The sequence below is a fragment of the Archocentrus centrarchus genome, chromosome 22 (assembly GCF_007364275.1).
Source record: "Archocentrus centrarchus isolate MPI-CPG fArcCen1 chromosome 22, fArcCen1, whole genome shotgun sequence".
NCBI lineage: Eukaryota > Metazoa > Chordata > Actinopteri > Cichliformes > Cichlidae > Archocentrus > Archocentrus centrarchus.
The window spans coordinates 28,434,552-28,458,124 of NC_044367.1; the positions used below are offsets into that span (position 1 = coordinate 28,434,552).

A 23,573-nucleotide genomic window follows, 5' to 3' on the forward strand; every position below is an offset into this window, starting at 1 on the left:
CAGCGACACGCAGCCAAATTGGATGCGCTTCCTTTTTCCGTTAATAAAAGTCCTCCCTCTGAAGCCGAGGACTCTCAATGTTTTCCTCGGCTCGTTTCAAGGTTTCTGACCGATCACACTTCCAGAGTAAGAAGTACTCTAGAGACACACAATGAATTTCTTCAAGACATCACAGGACGGGGCAGCGGTTAGCACTGCTGCCTCACTGTAAGAAGGTGCTGGGTTTGAATCCACCATCTGGTCTTTCTGTGCATGTTCTCCGGGGACTCCGGCTTCCTCCCACAGTCCAAAGACATGCAGGTAGTGGGGTCAGCCTGTCGCTCTGTGTTAGCGCTGCGACAGGCCGGCACACTCAGGTAGCTGGGTGTTTATTTTCCGTACCGACAGGACGGCCTTGCTGATGATGTTCCCCGGAGACCATCCGTTCATCTCTTTAACATTTCCTTCCCTGCAGTCTCGGCTGCTGGCAGAGCGATTGTTGTCTCAGAGGAGACAGAGAAGTCCATGAAGGTGTCATGGCAGGCGGCACCTGGAAACGTCCTCAACTACCGCGTCACCTACAGACCCCAGGCAGGAGGGCGCCAGCTGGCAGCCAAAGTGCCCGGCGGCACTACCACCACAGTGTTGAGGCGCCTCACCCCTCTCACCACCTACGACATCACCGTGCTGCCAGTTTATCGTTTCGGAGAAGGCAAAGCGAGGCAAGGAGAAGGAACGACATGTAGGTTGGCCTGTCATTCATGGCATCACGTGACAGTGTTAGCCACATCCTCATCATCACCACAACCATAACCATCTCACACTAAACTGCAGCAGTATTACAGTCATTACTCCATTATCGTCCCATTTAGTCCATCTCCTTCTTCTCCAGTGTCGCCTTTCAAAGGCCCACGCAACCTCCAGACTTCAGAGCCTACCAAGACGAGCTTCCGCGTCACCTGGGACCACGCCCCCGGTGACGTCAGGGGCTACAAAGTCACTTACCACCCAGTCGAGGATGATATCGACCTGGGCCAGCTTCTGGTCGGTCCCTACGACAACACTGTGGTGCTGGAGGAACTCAGGTGTGTTTCAAAGTTGATTTCCCATTTTGTTTTCAGAATCATTTGAATTTTGGACAATATTCTACTGTGCATGTTGTTTTTGGTCCTGCAGAGCTGGAACCAAATACACAGTGAGTGTGTTTGGTATGTTTGATGGAGGAGAGAGTATGCCACTGGCTGGAGAGGAGTACACAACCTACTCTGATGCACCGGATCCTCCAGATTTTGGCCCATCAAGTAATACGACCTAATATTTGACTATAAAAAGCACATGTGATATATGATTTACATTGTATGTTATCATAGTAAGAATAAGAGAAGAACATGTGACTCTGTTACTGTACCTGTCACCACTGTAAGTCTCAGTATGGTTTGTTCCTGTGGCAGAGCAGTGAGAGTTTATCACATATTACACTTTTGTTCAGGAAGAATCAGATCTCAGTCCAAACCACATGAAAGCTGAATACCTTTCCTTAAAGCCAATCGTCTCACGGAATAACAGATGTAATGAAAACTCCATCTGTCTGCCCTTTTCTCGCTTTCTTCACCGTGTCCCATCCAAGTGCAGCCAGCAGAGATACGAGCCATGGGCGTATAATCTGTTTGCACTTATAAAACCTTTTACTGTGCAGTGAGTCAGAGTGTGGCAGGAGTAAGTGTGAGGCGAGGAAACATGTTGTGTTTGCTGTAAGGAAAGGTCAGCCCGACCCCTCAGCTGCAAGCTTCTCCTAATAAGGATGCAGGAGCTGCGAGATAATCTCATCCGTCTGTGTACAGACTGAGTAAATGTTAGTTTACAGGTTAAAGACAAACAAAGGTCTGGGTATTCAGTACTGTGTTTTTTTCCTTGCTCTGTATTATTTCCTTCGGTCCACCTTTACCTGCTCCTTTCTGGGTCTTATTGTAGCCCATGGGTTGGAAACACCGTGCATACCTGTGTAAAATCATGTAACCTGTTCTCAGTTGCAGACAGTGGCAGTTAGTGCAGCACCTGCACATCTGCAGCTCTCTTTCAGGCACAGAGGACGGGACGCCTTCCTTTTCATCAGACAGGATGTGAATATTTCCTTGCTGCTCTGGAGGGCACAGTAATCTCTCCAGTGGAGGCCTTTGATATGTCACGGCTATAAAGGGCACATTCTCCTGGGACTATCCCGTGGATCCAACAACTGAAAGAAATACTGCCTCAACATGCTGCCAAGTGGAGAAGATCATAATTATAACACCTGTCCACAGAGAGATGAAATAAGACCTGAGTGATTTGTTGCTTGCATGTGGAGATGTTTGTTTTGATATCGTTTATTTCTCTGCCTAATGTGGAATTTTACTTTTCTTTCCTTCCTTCTTTTCTTCCCACACATCTTTAACGGCCACGTTACATTTTATTCACCTTACATTTGACCACATGCACCATTTTTGAATCTCACACCTTCCTGCCCGTCAGATGTGATGTGCAGAACCAACGCTCAGGCTGACATCGTGCTCCTGGTGGATGGCTCCTGGAGTATTGGACGTCTGAACTTCAAGACTATCCGTGCCTTCATTGCACGCACGGTGGGAGTCTTTGACATCGGCCCTGATCGGGTCCAGATTGGTGCGTTGAACCAAAATAAGCAGTAATAATTGAAGTATGTGTGTATTTGCTAATAACACCAAAAGGTTTTTGTTGAGGCGCTCTGACAGAGACTTGGTGGTTTCTTCAGGGCTTGCTCAGTACAGCGGAGACCCAAAGACTGAATGGCATCTGAATGCTCATCGGACCCGAGATTCCCTCCTGGAAGCTGTGGCTAACCTGCCCTACAAAGGAGGAAACACTCTGACAGGTAATTCATTCAGTTTCTTTGCTGTAGTGGGACCATATTTCACACTGGATGTCTAAAATGAGGTCACTCATCCTGCTGTGTTTGTGTGCGGTGTCTTCGTGGCAGGTCTGGCTTTGAACTACATCCTCCAGAACAATTTCAGAGAGGATGTCGGGATGCGACCCAGCGCTCGAAAGATTGGCGTTTTGATCACTGATGGCAAATCGCAGGATGATGTCATTGTCCACTCTCAGAACTTGCGCGATCAGGGCATTGAGCTCTATGCCATCGGTAAGCAGAGATCAGGGCCGTTAACTTGCACCAACTCATGCTATGAAGCCGTTTTCTGACCGCCGACTCCTGTCACTGTTGCTCAGGTATTAAGAATGCAGATGAGAATGAGTTGAGGTCCATTGCCTCCGATCCGGAAGAAATTCACATGTACAACGTGGCCGATTTCTCCTTCCTGTTGGACATCGTGGACAGGGTTTCCGACAACCTCTGCAACAGTGTCAAAGGCCCAGGTACGTGTGGGTGGAGGTCAGACTGAAGTACAAGAGGCACCAACAAGAAGAAGCACACTGAACTGCATGGACAGAAGTTTTCCATTTTACAGCAACAGTATCACTTTTCCATCCAAGCGAGCACCTCCACTCCCAGATCTTAAGCAGTATAAACACAGTGGACAGCATCCACTGGTGGAGCTGTTTAACAGCTTCACACCTTTTTACTACATAGAATAAACTCTGAATCAGAGATTATGAGCTCCTAAGTTGTGATTACCCAGCTTCCATCTTTCTATGCTGCCATCTTAACAGGAGGAGTTCCAGATGCACCCACTGATCTGGTGACATCAGAGGTGACTCATCGGTCCTTCAGAGTCACCTGGAGCGGCCCAGAAAGCCAACCAGAGAAGTACCGCGTGGAGTACAGGACTTTGTCAGGACCATCACAGCAGGTACGAAGTCGTTCAAATCATCTCAACTTCCACTGATTCAATCACACATGCAAAAACTGCAGTAATTGTCACGCGGTTTGTGTGTTAATGCTGCCTAACACACTGTTCTGACACTACTGGGAAACTTCAGGCAAACGTCTGTTTCCAGCCTGCTGCTTGTGTTGGCTTCTGGCTGTTTGGGTGTCCAATTACGCTGCAGTTTGACGCACAAACACAAACAGCCGCTTCGGTTTCAGAGAGATGGCCTCGTTGGCCGGCTTCACAGCATCGATGCATTTTTGGTGTGTGAATCAAATATGTAGATGTTTGTTTTTGTGCCGCTCCCACGGCTCTGCTGAGCAGGAAGCATCGTGGATGAGGTTGTGCTGCTGTTTATAGATGCAGACTTGAAGCCCATGATCACTGTTAGTGTAGTAGAAATTGACAGATTATTTGATTGTGTAGCCCAACAAAGACTTGATCTCTCTTTCAAACGTCTAGTGCACATTTGTAAGTCTGCAACATCTGCACATGTACACACAAACCATTTCTCATTTACAGCTCCACAGCTCTCCTGTCTCTCCTTTAGCTGTGACCTTCTGACCCTCCTGTCTGTTATTAGGTGATTGTGGATGGCACTCAAACCACGGTGGTTCTCCAGAGGCTCGACCCCCTCACCCAGTACCTGGTCAGTGTCTACTCTGTGGTGGGAGAGGACAGCAGCGAGCCCCTAGAAGGAACCGATACCACGCGTATGTCCTACCTCGATTTAAAGAGATTCACTAACTAAAAATCCGAATGACTTCAACCTAACTTTGTTACAGCACCACATGTGACACTATGGGCTAAACTGGTGTGTGATGATGAACTGCAGATGTGACCATATTTTATTACACTTACTTGGAGAAGCACGCTCTTAAGTGGTTATCGTTTAGAGTGTAACTCAAACAGACTTTTCCTGCCATTAGGAAGCCCAGATAAACGAGGCTCTCAGAGAGCAAAGCAGCCTCGTTAGCTCTCACGAACCTCGAGCCTTCGCTTTACGAGCAGATCCCCTTTGAGTCGGCCACCGTCACAGAGTCTCTGCGGCGCAGTTGCGTAACACAATCTCAGTACAACTCGATGACTGTAGTTCGTGTGTGGTCTCCATTAATGAAAGGTTCAAAGGAAATACATACGCTTTGTTTATAGAACCACATGTGGCTGCAAAAAGACAGAAGTGCTAAGATGCAAATTAAGAGGCAATTTAATGGATCAGATTTGGTTTCAGGTGCAAATTTGACTGCTTTGTGTTTTTATGATGTTTATTGCTTGTTTTAAATAGTAACTGCAAAAGCAAAACTAACTGTGGATATATGAGGGAAACGGTTAAAACACAAGTATTTGCTGTCTGGTTACCCAGTGCCCCTGAGTGCCGTGAGGAGGATGGACATTTACGATCAGCAGGTCACCACCATGCGAGTGAGGTGGGAAAGGGCGCCGGGAGCTACGGGCTACATGCTGCTCTACAGCGCCATCAATGCCACCCAGCCCACCACCGAGCAGGAGGTGAGATGCGTTCTGGGAAACAAGAGGGCGTCCGGCCAATCAGCTGCAGATATAATAGAAATGGGCGGGGAAAAGATTAATACATACACGTGTGTTTATAAGTGTATAACTGATGTGTATGCCTGGTCGCATACACAAGCACAAACACACGCACACATCGCTAAACACGAGAAGTGACCAAACACTTGAAGCCACTGTCAGCGGGTTTTGACTGGGTGCAGATGTCACAGATTGAAATAATGTTTTACAAAGCCGCCAGTGTTTGCATCGTCACTCAGCAGCAAGGCAACAGGGAAAACACAAAGAAACATTGTGAGCCACAAAGGGGGGGCTGAACCATGAGCTCACTCTGCCAAGGGAACATCATCATTTCTTCATGAGGTGTCAGCCCCACTGGGTCAGAACCAGATTCAGCAGATGTGCATCAACCAGAGTTTTTCCCAACTTTGTCACTGAGGAGTCCCCGTCATCGGCTTCCTCTCAGCGTGTGCTGTTTGTTTGCTTTGGTCTCCTTCCAGATCAGAGTGGGCGGCGATACAACTGATGTCCAGCTGGTAAAGTTGCTCCCCAACACGGCCTACACGCTTTCCCTGTTTGCCCTCCATGAAGAATCAGCCAGTGAACCGCTGACCAAGCAGGGAGTCACATGTTCGTAATCATTTCAGTGTTTCTGCACACAATTAAAGAAGCTCACGTAACGTTTGGTAAACTAAACTTGTGTCTCGTGTTCAGTGCCCATGCCGCCTGCCGGAGAACTGAGGGTTCGTGATATTACCCACAGCACCATGAGGCTCGACTGGGATGCTGCTCCCGGTCCTGTTCGCAAGTACCTCGTCAGCTACAAGCCCGAGGAAGGAGACGCCAAAGAAGTGAGTTTGACTCTAGTTGTGTTTAACTTTCCTATCATGGGAAAAACACACAAGAAAACCTGCAAACAAAATGTTATCGGCCTGTGTTTTAGCTCCTTGTCTGTTACAGTCATTAGGATTTATGGTGAGTAAGTTGGTAGATATTTTTGACTGAGCCGTTATCAGATTGGCTGAGACCACATTGTGGAGACTGCAGCTGTTTGAGGAGACATCAGGGAATGTCCTGGAGTCCAGAGAAAATATTACAAAACTCTCTGATTTTGCAAAGCTTATAGTGGAGGAAATAATTATTTGACCCCCTGCTGAATTTGTAAGTTTGCTCACAAAGAAACAAACATCCTATAATTTTTATGGTGGTTTCATTTGAATGGAGAGAGACAGAATATCAGCCAAAATCCCAGAAAAAAACACATAAAAGTTATAAAGTGATTTGCACATCACTGAGTGAAATAAGTATTTGATACTCAGAATTGTGGCTCCCACAGATTGGCTGTGTGCTCATGTAGCGGCCAGATTATAATCAATCGATAAATCAATCACAGTTCCTCCTGATCTCATCTCGTTATGTGTATAAAGCACACTTGTCCCAACCTCTCCACCTCCATGGGTGAACCAAAGAGCTGTCAGAGGTTGTCAGGGACAGTAGACCTGCACGAGGCTGGAATGGCTACAAGACCATCAGCAAGAAGCTCGGTGAGAAGGTGGCAGCTGTTGGTGTGATTATTTGGAAATGGGAGATGGGTGGTGGATCAGCTCAAATCCACACAGGAGGAGCTTCTTAATGATCTGAAGGCAGTTGGGACCACGGTCCAAGAACACCATCAGTAACACACTGCGGTGTAATGGACTGAAAACTTGCAGCGCCTGCAGGTTCCATAAGGGCACATGTTCAGGCCTGGCTTAGGAACATCTAAATGATTCAGAGAAGGTCTGGGGGAACGTGCTGTGGTCAGTTCACACCAAAATCAAGCTCTTTGGCATCAACTTGACCTGCCATGTTTGGTGGAAGAGAGATGTTATGACCCAAAGAACAGCATGCCCACAGTCAAGCATGGAGGTGGGAACGTTATGCTTCGGGCCTGTTTTTCTGCTAATGGTTCAGGACGACTTCACCACATTGAGAGGCCGATGGATGGGTCCACATGCTGTAGAAACTCCTTCCCTCAGCCAGAACACTGAAGATGGGTCACAGATGGGTCTTCCATTATGACAGTGACCCAAAACATACTGCCAAGGCAACAACGGAGTGGCTAAAGAAGAAGCACATTAAGGTTGTGGAGTGGCCTAGCCAGTCTCCTGACCTCAGGTCTATAGAAGACCTGTGGAGGGAGCTGAAGCTTCGAGGAGCCAACAAACCTGAAGGATTCAGAGAGTTTCTGTGAAGACGAGTGGACCAGAATCCCTCCTGAGATGTGAGTAAACCTGGTGACCAACTACAATCTCACCGCTGTGCTCACCAACCAGAGTTTCTCCACCAAGTCCTGAGTCATGTTTTGCTTGGGTATCAAATACGTACTTCACTCAGTGACACTTTAATATGTTTTTCTGTTTTTTTGGTTGATATTCTGTCCATTAAAGTGAGACTGCCATAAAAATTAGAGACTGTTCATGTCTTTGGAAGTGAGCACTTACAGATTCAGCAGGGATTATGTAATTATTTCCCCCACTGTGTAGGGTGGTTATGGTAGTAGGGACTAGAGGAGTACTTCATGGTTGCATGTCCTCATTGGGAGTTATTGGGCTCCAGCAGCAGATGCTGCAGTTTGAGTTTTCCTTCACCATAATTCAGGTGAATCAGGTGAAAGCGGTTCTTAAATCTCCAAAGGTGAAAACACAGATGTTAAAGCGACTCACGGGCTGAAGATACGTGATGGAAGCCAGACACAGGTTGCCACTAATGACATAAGGTGCAGGACGAATTAGGCCTGGGTGAAGCATTCAGACTTGTTTTTATAGCACGCAGAGACAAACAGAGCGCCAGCTCACACTGACAGCATATAGCAGATGGTCATGGGTAATAACAATGAATCCCTTAAGTTACATTTCTCAGTGTTCAGCTACTAAAACATCAGGAGCATGAAGTATTGCATGTGTTTGGTCAAAGTTGCTCTTTGTTGTTTGCTCCTGTTTGCTCTGGTTCTAACCTGCTGGTCACATTTCCTACCAGTTTTATTGGTGCACATTAGCGAGGTCGCCAGCATTCCAGGAAAGCTGCACTCAGAATGAAGTGTTACACTTTTAAAACCTTAGCTGATGAGGAAAACACCTGCAGCATTTCTAAGGTGCTATTTATCCTTTATTGATATTGCATAATAATATTTAACAACTGTGTTTTATTGTTCTACAGCTGGAAGTGGGAGGAAGTGTGACCACCAGACTGCTGGACAACCTGATCTCGCAGACCGAGTACGCTTTAACTGTTACTCCCATCTACGATGAAGGTCCCGGACAGCCAATGCTGGGAGTGGCTGTCACAGGTCAGAATTATTATTATGCCGTATTAGGTGATGGCACTGGTTCCATTTGCTGCTTCTGACTGAACTGGAGATCATAATTACCTTTCTTTCCTCTACTCTAAAGATGTGGTTCCAGCACCAAAGAACCTCCGATTCTCAGAAGTTACGCAAACCAGCTTTAGAGCTACCTGGGAACACGGAGCCCCTGACGTGGCTCTGTACCGCATTGGCTGGGTTAAGAAGGGAGATACCAACTTGCAAGATGTAAGAGAAAACCAGATGTCCAGGATGTTTATTTTGGGAATAAGTCATGCAGGTATTTCGTGATGAGTCCCATAGTAGGCGTTTGGCGATGCTTTGGAAAAGATCTCTGGTGGAGGCAGGGAGAACATCTAAAAAACAGATTTTTATAATAGTTCACTTCTAATCTCCTCAGCATAGCTAATGTTTGGTTTTTACTGGCTAAAATTTCAGTCAAGCATGATCCCACGTATCGTGCTTGTGTTTTCCTCATCAGGCCATTCTGACCAATGAGGAGACAACCTACGTCCTGGAGAACTTGGAGCCAGACACGCCCTACGACGTGTCTATCACTGCGATCTATCCCGATGAATCAGAGAGCGAGGACCTGATGGGCACTGAGAGGACATGTAAGATGATAGCTCAGTAATAACTCCTGTTAACACTGTGTGCTTAACTTATTATTATTTTGCTTTCTTATTGACCAAAGGCTAGACTCATTGTTTACCCTTTAATTTTGTCTTCTGGAAATATGCTGTATGAAGGGTATGCCCATTATACCTTTGTATTTCTGCCTCTATAGTGCCCCGTCATGGTGGTCCCCAACGTAAGTGTATTTGTGGTAAACAAAGGGATGCTTTTTTTTTTTTAAAGTGACAAAAGCATGTTTTATTGTTTCAACCAGTCATCAGAACCGTTGTTCACTGGACAACTGTTATTTCATCATCCAGCAAGACCCTTAACCCATCCATCAATGGTGCTGCTGCTGCCACAGCCCAGTGTTATTGTGTGTCTGTCTGTCTGTCCTGTCTGTGTTTGAACCACTGTCCTTGGCTTCTTCATCTTCTTCCTCGGTTAAATGAAATGGCTGGATGGATTTCCACCATGCATGCCTGACAAAACAAGGATCTGAATCCTTGTTTTCGAAGCCCATTCCATCAACCGTCATCCATCCATGTATTCATTGCATTCATCCATGCATTTGTCATCCATCATCATCAATCCATTGCCCATCAAGAGAATCCATCCCTGCTTCAGAAAAGACAAAGGAGGATTGTCTTTTCTTTTTAAAGCTGCAGTCCTTTTTAACGCTCACTGGTAGACTTACTTTGTTTTAGCCGTAAATGAAAGGCAGTAAATTAACTGACATCGACATTTTAACTCAAATGAGCCATTCAGGAGACCATAATAGAGATTTTAACACGAGCAGAGCAACATATCAAGGACTGTGTCTTTAAAAGATAGTTCAAGGATATCAGGAGGGAAATGTTTTCGTTATAACTAATATCGACTTGACTTTAACTGTAACACATGTGCTTGCATGTTGCACTTTGCAGCACCTAATGCGCCTCCCACCAACTTGGTTGTGTTCAATGAAACCACCACCAGCCTGAACGCCAGGTGGACTCCCCCTCCAGGCCGTGTCCAGAACTACAAGGTCACCTACGTGCCCACATCTGGAGGCAGGAGTCAGACTGTAAGTCACGCAGCAGGAACACATCCAATAACAACATTCCTCAAAAGGAGCTGCTGTGCACGCTGGCTGTGTTGAAAATGTCTGATGTGTAAATGACTTTTGTCAGTGTTTATCAGCAGTGATCGATTTTAATATATTAGCTGCAGTCTCCGTACTTTTCCTCTCCTTCTTCTGTGGATGTCAGTCCAGCTTTAACGATCCAAACTGTGGTTTATAGCTCATGGCTTTAACTCAGTCACTGGATTTGTTTCTTCCTCCACAGTTACTATACAGCTGTGCAACCAGTGTTACATTATTTTAGTTTATTCTGAGTCACATCTCATAATCTGTTGTTAGAATATGGAGGCATTAGTGTGGACCAAAGCTTCCCTCCTCTCTCCTCAGTATTTCCTGACGCTGCAGACTGTCTCCCGCTGGTCGTGCATTTTTGTCTGCCTCGCTGAATTTTCAGAAGTCTTTCTGGATGACAGATGAATTCTTGGTTTCAATTTTCTGTCAGAGATTTGTCATAACTTCCACAGGCAGGACTTAGAAGAGAACCAGAAGTGCGTGGAGACATTTCTATACACAAGGTTGCACACCGATAAGCTGCAAAACCTCAGTGGAAGTATTTAATCATTCATACTTGGCATTTATTAGAAGTCAGTGAAGAGAGATTAACCTCAAATGGGATAAAAAGCTCATGTGATGCATTTTGTGGGCTTTATGTGGGAATATTATTCAGATATCACAGAGATGTGTTTGTGTACAAATCCCCTGGAGAGTCAGGTTAGTGTGATGAGTTATTACTGAGCTGCTGCTGTGATTTATCATACATGTTTAAAATGGTGCATAAAGATGCTGTGGGCTCACACTGTCTGTTTTTTCAGATGATTTGTCCTTTTTAGGTGCCTGAAATTTGAAGTGGATTTTCTCCCCCTGTAATTTATCTGGTCAGGTTTCTGTGTTTCCTTTTTAGTACTTGATGAACTTTAGTAGTGCTGCTTGTCTCTGGGTGATATCCCGGTGAAAGGCTGATGTAAACAACACTAACGCGTTCGCCTCAGCCGGATTGAGCTGGTTCAGGGTCAGCATTTCCATGAGGATAAACAGGCCATAGTTTTCAATATTTCTTTTGGGGCAGCAAGTGTATTTTTCAGAAATGCGTTACACACATTTTGTACTCAAGAAAAATGTTGCAGTGCCAAATAATAAAACCTCTGTCCTGTTTTTATTGCCTTTGCTGAGAAAAGATTCAACCAGAAATAAAATGATAAAACAAATCCACACGATATGCAAACAGACACATGCATCATACCAACACACCCTCACAATCGGCTTCCTGTAGCTCGAGCCAAAAGCTTTGCAGTAAATTCATCATTAGCCGTGACAACACATCTGACTGTTTCAGCCATTAACAGCCATGCTCAGCTTGGCTGCGGTACGATTACTAACCGTGTCCAAAAGCAGCTCCTAATGCATGCTGAGCAGTCTTCAAGTCTTTCCATCAGGTTATCAATCTGAGAAACCCGCTGAGGACATTTTATTCCAGCAGAAACAGGAAATCCCTCTGCCCTCGGCACATAAAAGAAAGAAGGATGTATTTTGTAGTCATCAGACGCAGGAAAAGCAAAAAGGGACTGAAAAGCCAAGCGGACTTTACTAAATTAGGAAACTGTTTGTGTCGCGCTGCCTTCATTGCAGCCATTTGGCAGCAGCAGTAACTGATTCACTGACGTTTATTGTTCCTAACCAGACCCAGGTCGGAGGAAAGAAAACTACAGTCCTGCTTCCCAAACTGACGCCTGACACTGAATACGCCATCAGTGTGGTGGCGGTCTATGCCAAAGGAGTTAGCAGACCACTGGATGGCATCGGAAAGACCAGTGAGTTATAAACTGATATGGGATCCAGAAGTAATAACAGCAAAAAACATGCGGTTTTGGTGCAGCATGGATAAATCACTCTGGTGGAAATTCTCTCAGTTTAAAGATGTTTCAATGTTGCTACATGTAACTGTATCACACCTTTATGTTACCTCAGAGCCGCTGAGTGGTGTTAGAAACCTGCGGGTAACCGACCCCACCACCAGCACCCTAAATGTCCAGTGGGAGCCTGCTGAGGGCAGCGTCCGTCAGTACAGGATCTTCTATGTGCCTGCAGCTGGAGGAGAGGAAGAGATGGTAAGCAAGAACTTAGAAGATGATGGTCACCTCCAGTGAAACAACTCCAGCATGATGTGTGCTGTGCTGTCCTTCTGTACAGGTGCAGGTATCAGGCAGCACCTACAGTACTGTCCTGAAGAACCTGAACTCTGATACTGTGTACACGGTGACCGTGGTTCCTGTGTACTCTGCTGGAGAGGGACAGCGCATGTCTGAGAACGGCAAAACACGTAAGCACTGCACGCATGTAAGCACCGCTGTAGATAAGTCCAAATGGAGATGCATGCACGGTTCTCTCTCTGAGGGTCTGGAAAAGCCCGAGCAGACCAAGAAGAAAACCTGTGAGTGGAATACTGTGGAATGGCAGTGGGATTTATTTCCCAGTGTCAGGAATCTATTCTTGTCTGTCCAGGATGAACTCAGTGGCCTCAGCTGCTGGCCTGCTGTGTCAGTTATAACTGATTTGTTTCAACATGTCATCCAAATCCTCTCAAACTTGCAATCGATCCAACTCATATTCCATCAGTTTCCCAAGACGTAAATAAATACTTCTCCATTTAATTGTGTAATAGAAGTATGAGCTGGGGTGCCCACGACTCTCCAACATCCCAGGTACAAAACGTGACCGTCTAACAGAGAGAGCATTCAGCCGCCTGGCTGCAGAAGCAGGAGAGAGCTTCACGTTACCTGCAGACTGGGGCTTAAAGCAGAAACTAACTGAGCTCATCAGCTTAGTTTGAATGGACAACAGAGGTTTTCCAGTTTCTCCCACAGCTGAACCACCAAACTCTGCTGGGAATGAGTCAGCATTTTGTGGGGTGATTGCGTAGGAAGGAATTCCTCTGGCCTGGCAGCAGTATAATGGTGTCTCCTCTTTCTTTACTGTAATATTGGCCATTTATAGGTTGAAGTAAAGGGTAGTGGTCAGGATAATGGTGGAGCTGGGGTATGGGGGGAGGGACCGAGCAGTTGGCTGCTCTCTGGGAAAAAGAAACAGGGGGTTAGAAATGAATAGAGAGCATTATAAGTATAATTGCTCTCAACCCCGATGCTGGGGTCATGCTCTGTGCCAGCTACTGTTACCCCCATTTTCCCCTCTGTAGCAGTAGTCTGTCATGTTTAGTGGCTTTTCACAGGTTAACACTCATGTTGCCTCTGTACATATACTTATGCACATATACTTATGTGCATAAATGTCAGGATGTGAATCAGTTCTCATCTTACTGCAGGAAATCTGTGCTGTCACGTTTGAGCTAACGTGAGCGCTCATTTGCGTCTTTAAAGCAACAAGCAGCCTGTGAGAGGGTTAAAGCAGGGAAGCTTGCTTACCGTGTTTTCCTCCTGCATTTATGGGCTTATAATTGGGAGCAGCACAAACCTCCAAACATCTGCTTTGGTTTTTTAGAAGTCGAGTTTCACGCAGGGCTGCACAAAGGCCTTGGATATCCTTTTCATTAACCTCCGGGGCACCGACAGAAGGTGCCCTGCTCCTAGCAGTGTTATTAAGTAACATCTTAAACTTGTCTGCCTTGGTTGCCGGGGAGTATTGTTCCCATTTTATTGGAATTTCTCATGTCCTGTTCTGGTGAGCCGCAACAGGAGTCTAGCCCATGATTTACAAACTGAGGCAAAGGGAGGATGACAGCGCTACTAGTTAGGAGATTCACAAAGGTGTCATTTAGATACTTGTAAATAATCCAGATGGAAAGGTTCACAATACTGGAACACCAATGAAATCCCAGTAAGGAATAAGCTGTACATCATCATCCTAACCATTCGCTTCCTTATCTCTGCCTCTGGCTGAAACCTGTGTGGGCAGTGGAGCGCAGCCCCGTCAGAAACATCCAGGTTTACAACCCGACTACCAACACTTTGAACGTTCGCTGGGAAGCCGCCACAGGTCCAGTCCAGCAGTACCGGGTGGTCTACGCTCCTCTGAACGGTGCCAGGCCTTCTGAGTCGGTGAGTTTCCATCTGCTGTGTCCCAAGAAGTGTAGTATAGACCAGTTGGATTCAAAGGAAGAGCAGGTTTAACCCTACCCTGCACTCAGTCAGACATTATACAGAAATACTGAGGAATTTATTAAGGTCAAGGATCACCACATGGAGCTGGAAGTGTGAGCATTCTCAGTTCACCCTGCAATTACTTTTCAAAGCATTTAGTCTGTTCATGTGACTGCCTTTGCATGTGTGCATTTACTGCCAACTGGATTATTTTCTGTAAATAACTGCGTTTCAAACCAAAACGTGTTAATTAAAGCAGAAATTCTTCCTCTCCACGATGGGTGCCATCTGGCATCAGAGTGCCCACATCTTCATATGTGAAAGATTTCTGGGTGGCTCAAAGAATCTTTAAAAAGGTTTAACGTGCTTCTTTACATCACACCATAAACTTTCTTCAGCTTCTGCCAGATGGATTGCACCACATCTTCCTTCACTGGACGGCTCTGGAAGCTCTTTTAGAAAGTGGCAGATATTCCAGCATATAGAGAGCAAACTGCTTTTTCCCCCTTTTTGTCGGCACATTAATGGCAGCTCTTTCCATGTGTGTAAGTGACTGTGGCCTTCATCAGCCAGCTTCAAGCTATAGTTTCTCCACATCCATCTAAACCTCCCCCACCAGGTTATCACCAGGTCAGAGCCCCCGAGGAGCTCTGACCTTAGACCGTCCGGCTAAGTGAGCGGCAGCTCAGGAGATGTAATCAGCTGTCACTTTCAGTCAGACTGAGTTAAACAGCAGTGCTGGCTGTTAGCCCCGCCCTCTACACACACACACACAGACACACACAGTCACACACACATGCACACAGACAAGCACGCACACACAGACACACGCACCTACCTCTGAACATCAAAGGAATTTTTGGCTCTTCCTTTCAACAAGGGGCCTTTCAGTCAAAGGCAGATGTTAGTGTGGAACAAGCAGCTGCTCGACTCTGTGGCTTTGGCTCTTTGATGCATTCACCCAGAATCAGGAATCCTGACTCACTCGGTGTCTCTGCACAGATCCTGGTACCGGGGACAACCACCACAGCCATGCTGCAGCAGCTGCTCCCAGACACCGATTATAATGTTGGAGTTGTTGCTCTGTACAGCGATGGCGAAGGACCTGCTATCAGCGATGCAGGAAAGACACGTAAGAATCCGGGCTATTGAGTTTAGACCCCCACAGACTGCACAGACACACAGCAGCTCTGAGACGCACACATTTGCTTCTTCCCGTTTCTGTGCTCAGTGCCCCGAAGCGGCCCGAGGAACATGCGCGTATATGACCCCACCACCACCACCCTCTCCGTCAGCTGGGAGCATGCGGTTGGTCCTGTCGTGCAGTACCGCATCACCTATGCTCAGATTACCGGAGACCCGATTGAGGAATATGTGAGCTACAGTTTAATAATTTTCTTTTAGAGAAAGAAGTAATGAGGCCACTCTTATTAATTGAACACATTAACGCAGACTTGTTCATCCAAGCAGGCTCTTGTATTATCTTATATGGTCTTTCTTGCCACTTCAGACTACAGTACCAGGAAACAGAAACAACGTGGTCCTGCAGAACCTGGACCCAGACACGCCTTATAACATCAAAGTGACTGCCTACTACGCCGATGGACCCGGAGGAGAACTGGAGGGTGATGGACGCACAGGTACCAGCTGTTCCATCCATGCAGCCTCCTGCATCCTGCGTCTTTCTTTGCTTTGTGTGTCTGTTTAAGCAAACGTATTAAGGATCATCAGAGAGCAGAAAATCTGAATGGACTGATCCTCTAATTAGCTTCCTGAATAACTGAACATTATTCCAAAAGCGGAACAAGTGATATTGTTGACTTTTAAAGGCCGTTGCCAGGGAATTTTGAACTTCCTGTACTCCAGTGAAGGAGATCTGGCCAGTCTGCTTCTCAAACAAAAGAAACATTATTACATGCTGTAATGGCAACATTTCTCCCTGAGGAGTTTCTTTCATGGTGGAATTTATCATCCCATTGATCACACATTGGCATATTTCACCCATAATTCTAATGTTATTATGAGCAGTGAACTCTAATACAGTAATTACCCCGGTGATGGATCACTGCACTAAATACACTGAAACTCAAACCTTCAGCATCCTTATCCTGAAACGTACCCTGTGCTGACTGCACTGCTCTGTCCTGCTTCCTGCAGTGGGAATGCTCGGGCCCAGGAATCTCCGGGTTTCTGATGAGTGGTACACCCGCTTCAGGGTGTCCTGGGACCCCGCTCCCTCCAGGGTTAATGGATACAAGCTTATCTACCAGCCTGAGGGTATGGACGTGCTTTTCCATGGATAGAGGAGTGTTACATTCAAAAAGAATTGCTTGCAGGCACTTATATAATATTGCTGTTGCTTTTCAGGCTCTGATGACTCCATGGAAGTGTCTGTTGGAGATGTAACCTCCTACCAGCTCCATAACCTGAAGCCTGGAACCACCTATGATCTGAAAGTGCTGGCACAGTACAACACAGGGGACAGTGCACCTTTGGTCGGTCAAGGCACCACGTGTAAGTTAGTTTATAATGTATGTTTATATAATTTGACATGGGCTGAATTTGTACTGAGTCTCCTTTGCTTCTCTTTAGTGTATCTGAATGTGACGGACTTGAACACCTACAACGTTGGCTACGATTCCTTCTGCCTCCGATGGGCCCCTCACAGAGCGGCCACCTCCTACAGACTCAAAGTCAATCCTTTTGATCGTAAGTTCATTTGACCTGCTTACGCATCATAATAACCTTTCAGAATTAGACTTTTAAGTCGGTGCGTCACTGCACCGTGACTCGATTTCATCCGGATGCTCTCCTCTTGTCTTTCCTGTAGCCTCCAGGCGTGGTGCTCAGGAGATCACCGTCAGAGGCTCGGAGAGCAGTTACTGCTTTGATGGCTTGACCCCCGACACTCTGTACAACGCCACTGTGTACACACAAACCCCCAACCTCGAGGGACCTGGAGTCAGCGTCAAAGAGAGGACCTGTAAGAACTTCCTGTTTCTTACAGGCTAACTCAGATATGAGATAACCAGCAAATAGTTTTAAATTTTTCTTACATGTGATTTTTTTTTTTTTTTTGACTTGCAGTGGTTAAGCCCACCCCGGTGCCAACTGAGCCTCCCACTCCTCCCCCTCCAGCAACAGTCCCACCCGCATTAGATGGTGAGGATATTTTTGGCTAAAATACATAAATCCACCGTCCGGCCACGATCGCGCACTAATGCTGCTTTATGTGCTTCACAGTGTGCAAAGGTGCCAAGGCCGACCTGGTCTTCCTGATTGATGGTTCCTGGAGCATCGGAGACGACAGCTTCAATAAAGTCATCCAGTTTGTTAAAAGCATGACTGCAGCCTTCGACGTCATCAGCCCCAGTGGCATGCAGGTCAGCAGATGTTTCAGTGGCTTCTTAAAAACGTGCACCTGTATTTCATATTCTCTGTATTTGACTGTCATCATCCTCCTCTTGTCTTCGTCCTCGGTGAACAGGTTTCATTCGTGCAGTACAGTGATGATGCCAAGACCGAGTTCAAACTGAACACCTACCACGACAAAGGCATCGTGTTATCAGCTTTGCAGACTGTCCGCTACAGAGGAGGGAACACCAAGACAGGTGCACCTCTGAAAACGGAAAACACAAACTTATTGTTCTGACTTTTGGCAACGTTTGAGATTAGACGTTCTTCCCTCCTTCATCCAGGCATTGCTTTGAAGCACGTCTACGAGAAGGTGTTCACCTCAGACAGCGGCATGAGGAGGAACGTCCCCAAGGTGCTGGTGGTTGTCACAGATGGACGGTCCCAGGATGAAGTCAAGAAGAGCGCAGAAAAGCTGCAGCATTCCGGTATGTGTGGAAATATTAACCATCGGCTTGTGTGTTTGGGTTTGTAATGCGAAAAAGGGTAAAACAGTGCATGCAAACATCGGTTTACGTCAGCTGAGCCAAACTTTGTGGCCTGTTTAATAAACTCTCGTATTAATCCCCACAGAGACTGGGAGTGCCTGTGGGGGGGTGGACACTGCTTAGTGATCTTTGTTTATTCCCGTGTGCGTGTGTCTGTATGTTTTGCACCAACAGGCTACAGTGTGTTTGTGGTCGGAGTGGCCGATGTGGATATGGCTGAGTTGAGAAATATCGGCAGCAAGCCCAGCGAGAGACACGTGTTCGTGGTGGACGACTATGACGCCTTCGCCAAAATCCAGGACAACCTGATCACCTTCATCTGTGAAACGGCCACTTCCAGTGAGGACGAGATTCATTAAAGTTTACTTTTACTTGCATGCCAAAATGCAGTTCCATTGATCCACTGCCAGGAGAAATATATAAAGGCATATTCATCACATTCTTTAAACCTTAATCTGTTTTTCCAACTGCTTCTAACTTGTTGTTGTGTCTCAGCTTGCCCCCTGATCTACATCAATGGCTTCACCACGCCTGGTAAGCATACAACATCACCATACACTGTACACATTAGATAATCCCCGGGGAGCTTGTTGACATTGCTAAAGTGCTGTTATGCCATAAACTTTGAGGCTTCACTGTTTCTTCCCAGCATGACTCCTGTTGTTCTTCCCTTCCAGGCTTCAGGATGCTGGAGGCGTTCAACATCACAGACAAGACATTCGCTGCCATGAATGGCGTGTCCATGGAGCCGGGCTCCTTCAACAGCTTCATCGCCTACAGGCTGCACAAGGATTCCTTCCTGAACCAGCCCACCAAGTGAGAGCTGAGCTTTAACTGCATTGGTGTGAAAACCGAGGGAGTGCACGATCCCAGGCTGCTGGCCTTCTCGCCCGTGCACTTCACTGCCCACAGTCATTATCAGGAATGAGGCTCGGTAGCCTCTGTAGTCACAGGTCTCCTCAGTGCTCAGGCCTGTTTATTGTTGCAGATAGTGGAATATGAGGTGCTAGCAGGAACAAAATATTTTGGATGTAGAATTAAAAAGCCCCCTGGACCCCCCCCCTCCCACCTTTTTTCTCACAAGGAGAAAACAAATCAGAGTCAAGTGCTTTGTCTTTTTATTGGGTGGTGTTAACACTGCACAACAGCTGCAGCATCCAAAACTCTTCAGGATGTTTTGTTAATATGGTTATAATGATGCAAATTTAGTGTGCGTGAGTGCAGCGTTTGACTTAATGCACACAAATGGAAACACTTGTAACCTGAAAGAAGACAGGAAATACTTTCAATATGTGGGCGATTTAATTGAGACCAAGGAGAAAAGCAGCCTGTGTGACACTAGAGGCTGTATTATTGCAGCGGTATTAATGTCTAACATCTAATATTTAGCTGCTGTGATGAGGGCACAGCTCTGACTCATGATGTGTGTTTTTTCACATGAACAGGGAGATCCATCCGGATGGTCTTCCCCCGTCTTACACCATCATCCTGCTCTTCCGCCTCTTGCCCGATACGCCCGCTGAACCTTTCGATATCTGGCAGATTGCCGACAAAAACAACAACCCTGAAGTCGGGATCACGCTCACCCGTAAGTCTTCCATCGGCCCTCAGCTCACGCACGCAGCCGGACACCTTTTTTAATCTTATTTCCCTTTTTTAATGGATCTCCAAAGTTAACCAAAGATATAAAGTTGCTGGATCTCGTGGCCGTACTTTGAAAGCATCAGAACATGCTGAAATACATAAACTTTCATAGAGCTTTAACTTTTAAACAGATATCTTTTTCAAACGTGTGCCTCCACACGTGGCAGATGCACGCACACCATCACAGGAACTGTCCTGATCCCTCCTCGCCTTCCCTTTGTCCTCCTGCTCTCTCTGCAGCATGTGTTCTCTATAGTCTGTGCTTTGCGTGCCACTGCACTGTAACACACTGTCAGGGATTCATCAAAGCCTCGTCTCTTTTCAGCTTCCAGCAAAACACTCACGTTCTACAACAAGGACACCCGGGGAGAGATCCAGAGAGCCACGTTTAATGAGGAGCCAGTGAAGCGGGTTTTCCACGGCAGCTTTCACAAGGTAAACACGAGGCGGGATCCTTAAAGAGACGAGCAGCGCGTCCGGCTTTACTGTGAAAGACTGGGAGCCTTTTGTCAGCTGAGGGCTGCTCCTCATTGTTTTCAGTCTTTTCACATATGCTTTTACATCCTTTCACATGTGACTTCTATGCCTCGTTTATTTTGGCTGAATCACCTTTTAATGTGATGATGTGACAAACGGTCGGGATCACGTAGCTGGATCAGGTTACCTGTCAACAAGTAAAGTGTCAGTGCGCTGTCAAAGAGGCCTTTAGGTCATGGCCAGTTAATATCATAAATGAATTATGGAGGCTATAAATAAGCTTTAAAATTTTGCTCTGACCACATCAGTGCTCGAGGCTGTCCTGGTAGGTGTTAGATGAATCCCAAACCAAGCTGCTCCTTGCTGTATCCATTTTTATTTAACTTGTCTCTGTATTTATCTCCAACAACAGTAAGGAGATCTTCAGTGATTCAGCATTAAAAAAGGAAATTCATACAGGTGCAGAGATATCCTGTTTATGCCCCTTGTCAGTGTTTGAGCCTCTGCTGTGCAAAAACATGCTTTAACACTAAAATGTGTCCGGCTGAGTTCAGGTTAACACTGAAGATATAAGAATCAGTAGTCACCGTGATGAATCAATTGATAATATTTGTTTGTATAATTGGTGGAGATTTGGACGGGAACATGTATTTGTAATTGTGAAAGCAAAAAAACACACTGTTGGCTGAGCGAGTGGTGGATTTAAGGGCTGAATCCAGATGTTTGCAGCTGTCTGATGAAATATTTTCTTTATTTTGAAACTGATCCGTGCCATCATCTGCTCTGGATTTCATGTGAGAGATGAAGCCAAGACTCCTGTGGCGGGCGCGTATTTAAAGATTCACCAACATCAGTCAGAGCCTCTCATCTTACACACAATATCAACAACAGCCGTAATATTGTTTTGCAGACGCTCTCTCGCCCCTTCATCTCTTTAACCACTATATTAGGAACACATGCCGAGCTTACAGTGGTGATAAACACCATTTGGATAGTGAGCTCTATCTCGGGGCTACAGCGAGCCCTAAATAGAGACATCGCCTGTCTCTGCGCCCCCTCCAAAGCATCAGTGACTATAAAACATCCTGTCATGTTGCAGCACAGTAGGGCGTAAGAAGTAGAACAAAGATGGAAACTATACTTTACAAACCTGGAAAGGTTTAAGATGCTAAGTGGCTCAGTGTGTGTGTGTGTGTGTGGGGGGGGGCTGCATTTAGCCTTTGTAGACTGTGTGCACCATATTCAGTACACTTGTCCCTTTATTCTAAGGTCATCAGAATGAATGACCCTTTTGGATGCAGACATCTTATCTGACATCACAGTGTGCCGCTCCACTTCCTGACATTAGAGAGTTCAGAGGGACGTCCTGCCCGGAGATCAGAGCCTGCAGTAAACCACTTTTTAGTTTGACCGTTTAGCATCGACACAGCTAATTACTGGGTGACTTCATGAATGAGTGTGACCCTGGAAAATGTTGGGTCAGGACTGGATTTAAATTGCATCACCGCTGGTCGAGTTGGACCGCAGCCTGGTGTGTGTGTGACTGTGTGTGTGTCTGTGTGAGCACTGGGTTTGTGGTGCAGTAGTTGCTGTTGCATGAGCTGATGAGCCTGCAGTGGTCTACCTAGCTGCTTATTTGCCGGTCTGCTGAGTAAATGCCGCTGCTGACTGCTGCGGTGGTGTGTGTTCACATGTTGTCAGTGGTTTCCCAACACTTTGTTACACACCGACCTCAGCGCGTGTGTGCGTGCTAAGCCAGAGTGACCACTGATGAGGACTGTCACAAATGCTGGCTGGGCTTTGTGTGCGAAGAGAAATGAAGCCCAGTAAGTGAGTGAGATAAAACCAAATAATGAATAATCAGTATTTCTTCAGCTCTATGCAAACGATCAGCAAACTGTTCAACCTGGAAAATAATCAATAACAAATATATGATTTTCCCGGTACTTTAAGTGGTGGCCTTTGCTGCTCCTGAAGGAATTTTCTACTCAGATTTTATTCATTAATGTGCTGTTATCACATGTTAGAGAGTGCTTCTATTGCCTCCTTCAGCCTAGTTAATAAAGAGTAACCTGAGCTGCTCCTTAAACATGTGGGAGTTTCTCTCAGAGATGACTAAAGCAGATGCTAACCAGCCCACTGGGAAATACCCCCAACACACACACACACTTGAGTGATGGAGTCTGTAGGGAACCTTTGTGGTAACCAAAGACATTTTCCATATGTCATAGTGTCAGAGGTTCACTGGCTGAAGTTCGATCATGTTGCTGTTGTAGCTGCTGAAGAGTTCGCTGTAGTTCGCTTTCATGCTGAAAAATTCCCAATCGTTCCTGAATCCAGCCTTTCAGACTGTCACATGCACACGCTGATTAGGTTCACAAACAGGCAAAGGTCTCCATGATCCTGGCCCGAATGTCAGTGCCCTGGATTTTGTCAAATTGTTGACTGTCTGCACTCTTCAGTCTTCATTTATGGCACAAACATATGTATACACACACACACACACACACACACACACACACACACACACACACACACACACACACACACACACACACACACACACATATATATATCCAAAGAAACCTGCTGCCCGTCTCCTGGTAACAGGAGCTTTCCTCCTGGAAAGATAAACTGATGGTCCTGCCTGGGAGTTTCAGCCTGTGGTGTATTTCGAATCATTCTAATTTAGAATCCATACTTTAGAAAACAGAAGCTAATCCACTCTTTGTTGTATTTCTCTTATAGTGAAGACCTACACCTGCTTATTAATAGGGCTGTGAGGACTTTTGAGGTTCAGGATTGGAAAAAACTGGAGGAAGAGTCAGGACAGAGCCAAGAGCAGCAAAGTCTGTCAGGATATAAATCTCGGATGTCGTGTGCATTGGAGCGGCGATGGTGTCAGCTCGAAATCTCACCATATGTGCTGTGATTGTAGAAGGCTGACACGCTGGAGCACAGGGAAACCCTCTGTGATGGATGAAAGTTGTTCATCTGTCAACACTTTGCTGCAGTTGGATAAGATCATTT

General features: G+C 46.1%; 1 protein-coding gene across 4 annotated transcripts in view; it reads left to right on the forward strand.

The window, feature by feature from the left end:
• Positions 1–23,573, forward strand: part of col12a1a (collagen, type XII, alpha 1a) — a 47,780-nt gene that overhangs the window by 14,946 nt on the left and 9,261 nt on the right. For 2 of the 4 annotated variants that reach the window (XM_030718168.1, XM_030718165.1), the window contains exons 15-51: positions 455–721; positions 872–1,064; positions 1,156–1,280; positions 2,488–2,637; positions 2,747–2,866; positions 2,972–3,136; positions 3,223–3,369; positions 3,664–3,803; positions 4,405–4,534; positions 5,185–5,330; positions 5,849–5,978; positions 6,063–6,199; positions 8,547–8,676; positions 8,780–8,919; positions 9,173–9,305; positions 9,479–9,502; positions 10,233–10,372; positions 12,108–12,237; positions 12,395–12,534; positions 12,617–12,746; positions 14,336–14,478; positions 15,523–15,652; positions 15,752–15,894; positions 16,031–16,160; positions 16,678–16,797; positions 16,888–17,034; positions 17,113–17,229; positions 17,351–17,503; positions 17,608–17,682; positions 17,764–17,903; positions 18,008–18,131; positions 18,219–18,362; positions 18,597–18,761; positions 18,918–18,956; positions 19,100–19,238; positions 19,868–20,010; positions 20,392–20,501. In XM_030718168.1, the coding sequence (XP_030574028.1) occupies positions 455–721; positions 872–1,064; positions 1,156–1,280; positions 2,488–2,637; positions 2,747–2,866; positions 2,972–3,136; positions 3,223–3,369; positions 3,664–3,803; positions 4,405–4,534; positions 5,185–5,330; positions 5,849–5,978; positions 6,063–6,199; positions 8,547–8,676; positions 8,780–8,919; positions 9,173–9,305; positions 9,479–9,502; positions 10,233–10,372; positions 12,108–12,237; positions 12,395–12,534; positions 12,617–12,746; positions 14,336–14,478; positions 15,523–15,652; positions 15,752–15,894; positions 16,031–16,160; positions 16,678–16,797; positions 16,888–17,034; positions 17,113–17,229; positions 17,351–17,503; positions 17,608–17,682; positions 17,764–17,903; positions 18,008–18,131; positions 18,219–18,362; positions 18,597–18,761; positions 18,918–18,956; positions 19,100–19,238; positions 19,868–20,010; positions 20,392–20,501 (4,979 nt within the window). The remainder of the gene's footprint in view (positions 1–454; positions 722–871; positions 1,065–1,155; positions 1,281–2,487; positions 2,638–2,746; positions 2,867–2,971; positions 3,137–3,222; positions 3,370–3,663; positions 3,804–4,404; positions 4,535–5,184; positions 5,331–5,848; positions 5,979–6,062; positions 6,200–8,546; positions 8,677–8,779; positions 8,920–9,172; positions 9,306–9,478; positions 9,503–10,232; positions 10,373–12,107; positions 12,238–12,394; positions 12,535–12,616; positions 12,747–14,335; positions 14,479–15,522; positions 15,653–15,751; positions 15,895–16,030; positions 16,161–16,677; positions 16,798–16,887; positions 17,035–17,112; positions 17,230–17,350; positions 17,504–17,607; positions 17,683–17,763; positions 17,904–18,007; positions 18,132–18,218; positions 18,363–18,596; positions 18,762–18,917; positions 18,957–19,099; positions 19,239–19,867; positions 20,011–20,391; positions 20,502–23,573) is intronic. The other 2 variants (XM_030718167.1, XM_030718169.1) reach the window with 2 other exon arrangements.